At 36.2% G+C, this 9,606-nt stretch overlaps 1 protein-coding gene across 3 annotated transcripts in view; it reads left to right on the plus strand.

Moving 5' to 3' along the window:
- The window catches only part of tmtc2b (transmembrane O-mannosyltransferase targeting cadherins 2b), a 112,810-nt gene that overhangs the window by 86,872 nt on the left and 16,332 nt on the right, over positions 1-9,606 (plus strand). For all 3 annotated transcript variants that reach the window (XR_009266963.1, XM_058751203.1, XM_058751202.1), the window contains 3 exons: positions 7-191; positions 506-584; positions 5,199-5,320. Coding sequence is in view for 2 of the 3 variants with exons in the window: in XM_058751203.1 (XP_058607186.1) it covers positions 7-191; positions 506-584; positions 5,199-5,320 (386 nt within the window). In the remaining variant the exon portion in view is untranslated. The remainder of the gene's footprint in view (positions 1-6; positions 192-505; positions 585-5,198; positions 5,321-9,606) is intronic.

The raw sequence follows: 9,606 nt of genomic DNA on the forward strand, positions 1-9,606 counted from the left end.
TGTCAGCCGCCTACTTGAACACAGGGATTGTCCTGATGAACCAGGGCCGCCTAGAAGAGGCCAAGCGCACTTTTGTCACTTGTGCCGATATCCCAGATGAAAACCTGAAGGATCCTCATGCACACAAGAGCTCAGTCACCAGCTGCCTGTATAACCTGGGAAAGCTTCTTCATGAGCAGGGCCACCAGGAGGTGAGATGCTCTCTAGCACAGTTACAGCCTTTAGATTTCAATTCTGTACACACCAAATCGGATGTAATGGATTTATATGAAAGTCAGTTTTCACACCACAACTTTTCAGACTAATGCTTTAAAAAATGAAGTGTGCCATTTCAAATCGGTTTCCCAGGAAATGTATAAAGTGAATAGAACAATCATCAGAATTTGATATTTTAGACTCTTGAACTTGATTTAATTGGCTTTTTATGTTTGTGAAAATTAAGGCTTGGAATAAATAGACTTATAATTGTAGCTTTTTATGAATTAATGGTGTATTCTGTTTTTAGGAGGCCATATCTGTATATAAAGAAGCGATACAGAAGATGCCCAGGCAGTTTGCCCCACAGAGCCTTTATAATATGATGGGTAAGTTTGACGCTCTCTAGAATGCTTTGTTTCAGATATATTTGTATGACTGTAATTTAAAAAGAAAAGAAAAAAAAGCCATTGCACCATTACTCCAGTCTTCAGTGTCAAATGATCCTTCAGAAATCATTTTAATGTACTGATTTAGATCTCAAAAAACATTTCACATTATGATGCTGAAAGCAGTTCTGCTGCTTGTTATTTTTGTGGAAACTGGCATGTATTTTTTTCAGGAGCCTTTGATGAATAGAAAGTTCAAAAGAAAACGTTTATTTGAAATTTTGTAAAATGACACGTCTTTTTTGATATCTTTTAAAAAAATGAAAATAAATAGAAATTATTAAAAATAAACTGAATTTATTTTAATATTGTTGCAGTGTTTGTGTTGTTTCTAGGCTGTGTTGTAATGGACTGTTTTTCTTAGCAGAGACTTTAAGCTATCTACAAGATAATAAAATCGATAAGATAAGCTAGTTAAGCTGTCTACACAATAATAAAATCATTTCAACTCAGATCAGTATTTCATGTCTATATATTTATTTGGTAAGCAGTTATGTAATAAGTGGGATCATGTACAGTCAGCAGGACATTATTGCAAAATAAACCCATTCAGGGTGATCCAAGACCTCACTTTCGGTCCTATTTTGCAATAATAACTGACTTACTGTACAATATTCCTTATGTACTGTAACCCCATATTGTTTTCATCATGTCTCACCAGTGGGTCTGTAATTGTAATGGTGCCTTTTCTGGTGAACCCACTTCCATAGCATTCTTTGATCTATAGAATTGATTTTGTCAGATCGAGTCAACAGCTTCACAAACAAGATAAGTTAGCGGCTTTGTACAATACAGAGAGCGTGAGAATCATTCTGTTTTATTTAGAGCATGGGAGCAAACTGTTCGATTTTAATATCTTATGCAACACATTTACCAACCCACAGCTTTCAGCCTTTCCCTCCCATCTCATTTTCTCACAATTATCTCTTGACTGTATTTTTTCCTTTCCCATCGTAATTCTTTATTTTTTCTTTTCCCCATGTTCATTTCTTTCCAACCTCATTTGTTGTTAATTTTTCGGGTTTGTGTTCTTTTGTTTGTTGTCACTGTTTCAACTGTATTGAGCTCGTTCTAACAGCCAAAATCGACAGCTGTCTCCTCTGACCAACTGAGCCAAATACAGCTTGACTGAGGAGGTCAGATTGTATCTGTTAAACAAAGTTAAACAATCCTTTTAAATTGCTAAATATAGCAGCATGTGGATGTTTTGTACTCTACCATTGTACACCACCAAGGTTAGGATTGGTAGGAGTTTTTTTTTATGTTTTTGAAAGAACGTCTTACCAAGGCTGCATTTATTTGATCATAAAAAAAATCTATTTTAGTATACTTTAAAATTTAATTTATTCCTGTGATGCAAAGTTGAATTTTCAGCAGCCATTAGCCTCATAATCCTTCAGAAATCATTATAATATGCTGATTTGATGCTCAAGAAACGTTGCTTTTCAGGATTCTTTGAGAAATAGGACATTCAAAAGAATAGAATTTATTAAAAAAATCAAATTCTTTTGTAACATTATAAATGTCTTCACTGTAACTTTTGATCACTTTAGTGCGTTCTTGCTGAATAAAATATCACAATAGTGTAGTAGTTTTTTTTGTTTTTTCATTGCTAAATTCATGATCATACTCTTACTGTTAGGACTCTTCAGAAACAATGTTTTTCTATTGCATAAAACAAATGTGTGACGAAAGAGGAATTGTGTTTAAGATTTGCTAAACGAGTCAGAGTTTTCTGAATTTCTTCAAAATCTGTTTCCAAAGCAATATTCATGTTAATTTACAAACATGGCGAGAGTTTTGTGACACATCATCATTCCCAGCTGTCATTAATGAGCCATCTGCAGTATGTAATTTTTTTATCTTTAAAATAATAGCAGAAAATTCCAGCGTTATTTGACTTTAGGCTGTTTTAATGACCCACGTGTCCTATATTTGACACCAACACGACATTGGTGCGGACAGATGTGTATTGAGACTGGCAGGTCATGTGAAACCCCAGTGTAGTCACGTATGCTCTGCTTATGTTATTTTAGCTCTAATTACATTACATTAACATTGTTTAGGCTGTGTTATCTCAGTGAAGTAGCTGTGATATGCTCTTCTGTAATAATCTGTCTGAGAGGAGTGTGTGTGTTATTGCAGGTGGGTGGGAGCTGGAGGCTGGCTAAGGTATTAGATGATGTTTAAAGGATAGGAGTGTGTGTTTATACTCATGTCATGAGGAGTCAGCTTTTACGTCTGGTTTTATAAGAGTAGGGTTGGCGCTGGGACAGGCATGGCTTTGAATTGCTGAGCTGAAGCCCAGAGGGACAGTATTTTTAGAGTAGTATACATAGTATTTTTAAGTTTCTTATACATTGCATTTTTTATTTATTTATTTTTAAATAATTGGTAATCAATAAATTAAGCTATTTTTAAGTGCACTTTGTTTTGCTCAGAATGTATTTACCATTTTTAATGTAAATTTTTATGCTCAATACAAAATGAATACTGATTAAAAACCAAGTGTGAGTACATATTTGTAAGTTAATATCTATCTGTCTATCTATCTGTCTGTCTGTCTGTCTATATATCTATCTATCTATCTATCTTAATTTTAAATTAATTTAATCGATACTTTTATCCAGCAAAAATGAATTAAATTGATCAAACGTGACAGTGAAGACTTTTACTTTGTTACGAAAGATTTCTATTACAAAAAATTACTGTTTGTTTGAAATTTCTATTGACTTTGAAAAGAATCTTGAAACATTAAACCGATTTCTGAAGAATATATATATTTAATATATATATATATATATATATATATATATATATACACACACACACACACATACATACATACATACATACATACATACACACATACATATAATTACATATACATACAGTATCTCACAGAAGTGAGTACACCCCTCACATTTTTGTAAATATTTTATTATATCTTTTCATGTGACAACACTGAAGAAATGACACTTTGCTACAATGTAAAGTAGTGAGTGTACAGCTTGTATAACAGTGTAAATTTGCTGTCCCCTCAAAATAACTCAACACACAGCCATTAATGTCTAAACCGCTGGCCACAAAAGTGAGTATACCCCTAAGTGAAAATTTCCAAATTGGGCCCAAAGTGTCAATATTTTGTGTGGCCACCATCATTTTCTAGCACTGCCTCTTGGGCTTGGAGTTCACCAGAGCTTCACAGGTTGCCACTGGAGTCCTCTTCCACTCCTCCATGACGACATCACAGAGCTGGTGGATGTTAGAGACCTTACGCTCCTCCACCTTCCGTTTGAGGATGCCCCACAGATGCTCAATGGGGTTTAGGTCTGGAGACATGCTTGGCTAGTCCATCAGAGACATGGAGACATGCTTGGCCAGTGTTTGGGGTCGTTATCATGTTGGATTACTGCCCTGCGGCCCAGTCTCCAAAGGGAGGGGATCATGCTCTGCTTCAGTATGTCACAGTACATGTTGGCATTCATGGTTCCCTCAATGAACTGTAGCTCCACAGTGCCGGCAGCACTCATGCAGCCCCAGACCATGACACTCCCACCACCATGCTTGACTGTAGGCAAGACACACTTGTCTTTGTACTCCTCACCTGGTTGCCGCCACACACGCTTGACACCATCTGAACCAAATAAGTTTATCTTGGTCTCATCAGACCACAGGACATGGTTCCAGTAATCCATGTCCTTAGTCTGCTTGTCTTCAGCAAACTGTTTGCAGGCTTTCTTGTGCATCATCTTTAGAAGAGGCTTCCTTCTGGGACGACAGCCATGCAGACCAATTTAATGCAGTGTGCGGCGTATGGTCTGAGCACTGACGGGCTACGCCATCTTTATGTAGAGCAACAATTCTTTTTTTCAGATCCTCAGAGAGTTCTTTGCCATGAGGTGCCATGTTGAACTTTCAGTGACCAGTATGAGAGAGTGAGAGCGATAACACCAAATTTAACACACCTGCTCTCCATTCACACCTGAGACCCTCTAAGGAGTCACATGACACTGGGGAGGGAAAATGGCTAATTTGGTCCAATTTGGACATTTTTACTTAGGGGTGTACTCACTTTTGTGGCCAGCGGTTTAGACATTAATGGCTGTGTGTTGAGTTATTTTGAGGGGACAGCAAATTTACACTGTTATACAAGCTGTACACTCACTACTTTACATTGTAGCAAAGTGTCATTTCTTCAGTGTTGTCACATGAAAAGATATAAAAAAAATATTATGAGGGGTGTACTCACTTCTGTGAAATACTGTATAATGCAGAATTGTCTAATATTAATAATCAAATAAATTCTAATAAATAACTGTATGTTCGCTGGTCGGTAAACAATCACTTAATGTTGGTTTCACTCAGCAGTCATTTTACATAAACGGATGGAGGGCTCCAGTATCAAATTTCATCGAGTGTTTGAATTTTTGTGGGTCATTTTCAGTTGACTGCTTCTATTTCTGCTATGGGACAAACCACGACGAGGGGGGTGGTTATGTGCTTCCTTAACTTCTGACCTGTTGACCTGACCTCTGTCTCATCCCCTCACAGGAGAGGCCTACATGAGGCTGAACAAACTGACGGAGGCAGAACACTGGTATAAGGAATCCCTCCGAGCCAAACCAGACCATATACCTGCTCACCTCACTTACGGCAAGCTCCTGGCAATGACGGTAAACTCACTCTCTAATGGACACTGACTGAATAAGGGATTGAGTTGGCTAGTTGTTCAATATTTAGGCTAGTAAACGAAAGGTTTCAAGTTTGAACACAAGCAAAGGACACCCAAGGTCAGAATAGTGGTAGTTTATCCTTAAATGAAAAATTAATCATATTTATAAACCCTTTTTATAAATGCCCTTTTAAAAAATTTAGTTTTGCTCTTCTGTGGAACACTGAAGAAAACATAATTTTTCATATAATAAAAGTCAGTGGGTCCCCAAGCAAATGTTTTATGGACAAAAAAAAAAACACAGAGGCATCAGCTAATTGACTAATTAGTAACTAAAACATGATTGTCTGGAAGACAAAACTCTCTCTTGAACGTTAAATACCCTTTAGGCATAGCAAAGCTTGAGTACACATTAGCTTTCTATGTCTAAGAGAAGCTACCATTATATACTGTAAAGAAACCTTTTTTATCCATAAATCTAACTGAGAAGTCGTCCCTTAAGACCAAACGCATTCTTTCTTTTTCTCTGATCTTGAAAAAGTGAACCAGCTAAAAACAGAAGACCGAGTTACTCACACATATGCCCTGGGTCTGAATTCACTCAGCAGAAATCCGTGTGGACAGATAAGAGAGAAGATGTGTTAAAAAGGGTTGAGAGGAGGTGATGGCTCTGAGAGTTCCTGCTCTGTGGCGGAGCAGATTGTCTCAGGTTTACCTGTGTCTGTCTCCTTTCATTTCCACTCTGGCCATATGGTCCTCTTCAGGCCTTTCTCATTCATGTGGCCACCACCAGCTGATTATGTAAAGAAAATACAGACCGTCTCAATTTACCATCTTTGAAAGCTCAGCAGACAGTACAAGGAAAGCAGTGTGTTTTTGAAAGAGGGATTGTGCTGAGGGCTTCTAGCCGAAGTGGAGCTTCACTATTAAGCTAGGATGACAAGAAAATCAAATGAGAGGTGTGATGGAATCTCCACTATGTAGCAGTATTGTTTAAAGTCAACATTGACCCTGTTTACTTTCTTAATACAGGTTCCTGTTTTCATTGTGAATGATTCATCAATGCACGCTATTCTAATGAAGAAAGTTATTTTTATAAGTTTGACTTGCTCATGCAGGAAATGTCCTTTGTTAGCTGTCAGCAGTAGCCAAAATATCTATATACTATATTTAAATATATTAGCAGAATCAGAATATCTACATTTAAGGCTTTTTGGTAACCTATCATAGAGAAATATATGTGTAGGGCTAGAAAATGTAAAATATTGTAAAATCATAAATATTATATCAAATATCAAAATATATTTTTTTAAATGTTTCCAAAAATCTTTCTTGCACTTACCAACGCTGCATTTATTTGATTAAAAATACATTAAAAACAGCAATATTGAGAAATATTATTACAATTTAAAATAAATCTTTTCTATTTTAATTTATTTTAAAATATAATTTATTCCTTTTATGTCAAAGCTGAATTTTTACCATCATAACTCCAGTCTTCAGTGTCACATGATCTTTCAGAAATCATTCTAATATGCTGATTTGGAGCTCAAGATCATTTATTATTATCAATGTTGAAAGTTTTTGAGAATTATTTTTGTAAAAAATAGTTTTTTTTAGGATCTTTAGAAGTGCATTTATTTGAAATAATGCATCCTAAATAATGCATTTATACACACACATATGGGTCAAATTTGAAATGATCACCAATGAAACACTTTTTTTTCCTAAAACTTTTTGAAAAAATTAAACTAGCTTTTATTTTGTTTGTTTAGGTGTTCTTGACAGTGTCATAAACCTTGGCGCAAGTAACAAAAACAGTGTAGTATTTATAGCATTCTCTTCATAAACAGTTTATATTAACCACACATTTCCGCCAGTTACATCATTTCACACAGCCAAGAATAAGCAATGTCAGATGAAAGGGTTCTGTGTCTCCGTCCCTCTTTTTCTTTGTCTTTCTCGTTCTCGTCTCAGTTGTCTAAAACCCCAAGACACACTGTCCTCAAACATCTCAATCCAGGGACTCGCGCTGTAACCACAGAAAGCAAGTAAACTACACAAACTTCCTGAATGAAGCCATTGGAAGAGGCCAGAATAAGTCAGTCCACCAGAGACAAAGTCGATCCATCACAGAGCCGTACTGCTGTGATGAAACTCGCTCAAGAGAGAGCAAATTCAAAAGGTGTTGTCTTCACATCAGAGCCGTATTGATTTTGAAGAAAGTTTTCAGCTCAAATCTCTCAGGTCCTTGCGGTTTCTGCTTACTTAATGCAGAAACAGAGTAAAACATGAGTACCCATAATCCTTTAGGTGAAAATAAAGCTTCCTCAGGGGTGAGGGGCCTGGGCAGTGATTTGATCAGTTCACTGACCTTAAATAAACTTGAATGGATGAAAGGAAAAAAGTTTTGTGCACTTCTGTGAGTTTGATCAAGTGTAGCGAGTATTTGTTGTTTAGGGAATGATGTGCTTTTGTAAGTAGACTTTCTTGTTAGTTTGTAGTGTATTTGCATGGCAGCATTCATTATTTGGGTTGTCAGTTGAATGAAACTTTGAATGGTTTTTAATGTTGTAATATTCCAAATAATTGAATTAAACACACACATCATTGTTTGTTTAAAGAATTCCCATTAGAAATGAGAGTTGTACTTCAGTATTAAACTGCACTGATTTAAAAAAAAAAAAATTGTCTGTACAAAAAATTACAATTAATTATATAGCATGATTAATTGATTTAATTTTTATAGCTTTTTTAAATTAATTACACTGAATTAAAGCATTAAATTGACAGACCTAGTTATAATATCCCTTTAAAATTGGATTAGATAATACAACATATTTCTATCCCAGTGCTGTCAGTCTTATTAAAAAGAGAAATATTGTGAAATATTATTCTAATTTAAAACAACTGTTTTCTATTGTAATATATATTAAAATGTATTTTTTCCTGTGATGGCAAAGCTGAATTTTCAGCATCATTACTCTACTCTTTTTATTGTGAATTTAGAATCATTTTTTAGGATTCTTTGATAAATGGAAAGTTCCGAAGAACAGCATTTATTTTAAATAGAATTATTAATAAAAAGGCTTTACTGTCGTCTTAATGTCATTAATTCATCTAAAAATATCAATTTAACGATGAGGAAGTGTTCATCCTGTCAGCATCACATTGTCCCGGCATCATTTCCAGGTGGGGAACAGGAAAATCTTCACGGTCAGGGGTCGAATGCAGGAGACATGATGAAACTCGGTCTTTTCCCCTGCTGTGCTGACCTTCCCTGACCTCCCTTCACAAACTCACCGGGTCAAAGAGCCCAACCCCAGGGATGCGAGTGTGTGTGTGTGTGTGTGTGTGTGTGTGTGTGTGTGTGTTTGAGTGTTTCAGCTGCGTTATTGAATTCTCTCATTTCCGTCACTAATCAGGCTCAGAATCTGTTGACGAACACCACAGAGACGTTGGAACAGCAGTGTGTCTGTTGTCTCTCTGATGTCATGCTCAGATTAGGGGGTCGGGGGTCCAGCACAGGGGTGTGTGTGTCTGTGTGTGTGTACTGGTATAAATGGTTTTTGAGGACACAAATGTGTATAATAACATGGGTACTACAACGTAAACATGGTTTATGAGGACACTTCCTGTGTCCCCGTAAAACAAAAGGCTTAAAAAACTGTGTTTTATGAAATTCAAAAATTGCCAGTAGTTTCCTGTAAGGGGTAGGTTTAGGTGTAGGGCAATAGAAAATACAGTTTGTACAGTATAAAAACCATTACGCCTATGGAGAGTCCCAGTAAACCACAAATTCCAGTGTGTGTGTGTGTGTGTGTGTGTGTGTGTGTGTGTGTGTGTATTCAGAGGAAAGGGGGTAAAGCAGGATATTGCTTTAGAGTGATAACACGACCTCGGTGGATGACACTGAGACGTGTGTTTGTCAGGAATTGACAAAGCTGCTGAATCTTTACTTATTGAAGCAAGGACATGCATTTTTTCATGCGCAACAAAATATAAATATTTGGTATACACGTTCAAAAGATTGCGGTCAATAAAATACTTTTTATAGAAATCAATATATTTATTTAGCAAGGATGCCAAATCGATCAATGTATTTACGAGAATTGACAGTGAAGATGTCCGTTTCATTCTTGAAAAAAATCCCACAAAAATACTAAGCAGCAAAACTGTTTGATATTGATCGGAAATGTTTCTTGAGCAGCAAATCAGCATATTGGAATGATTTCTGCAGGATTGGAGTAAATTCAGTTTTGCCATCACATGAATACAATAAATGTA

The sequence above is a fragment of the Onychostoma macrolepis genome, chromosome 18 (genome assembly GCF_012432095.1).
Source record: "Onychostoma macrolepis isolate SWU-2019 chromosome 18, ASM1243209v1, whole genome shotgun sequence".
In the NCBI taxonomy this organism is placed as follows: Eukaryota; Metazoa; Chordata; class Actinopteri; order Cypriniformes; family Cyprinidae; genus Onychostoma; species Onychostoma macrolepis.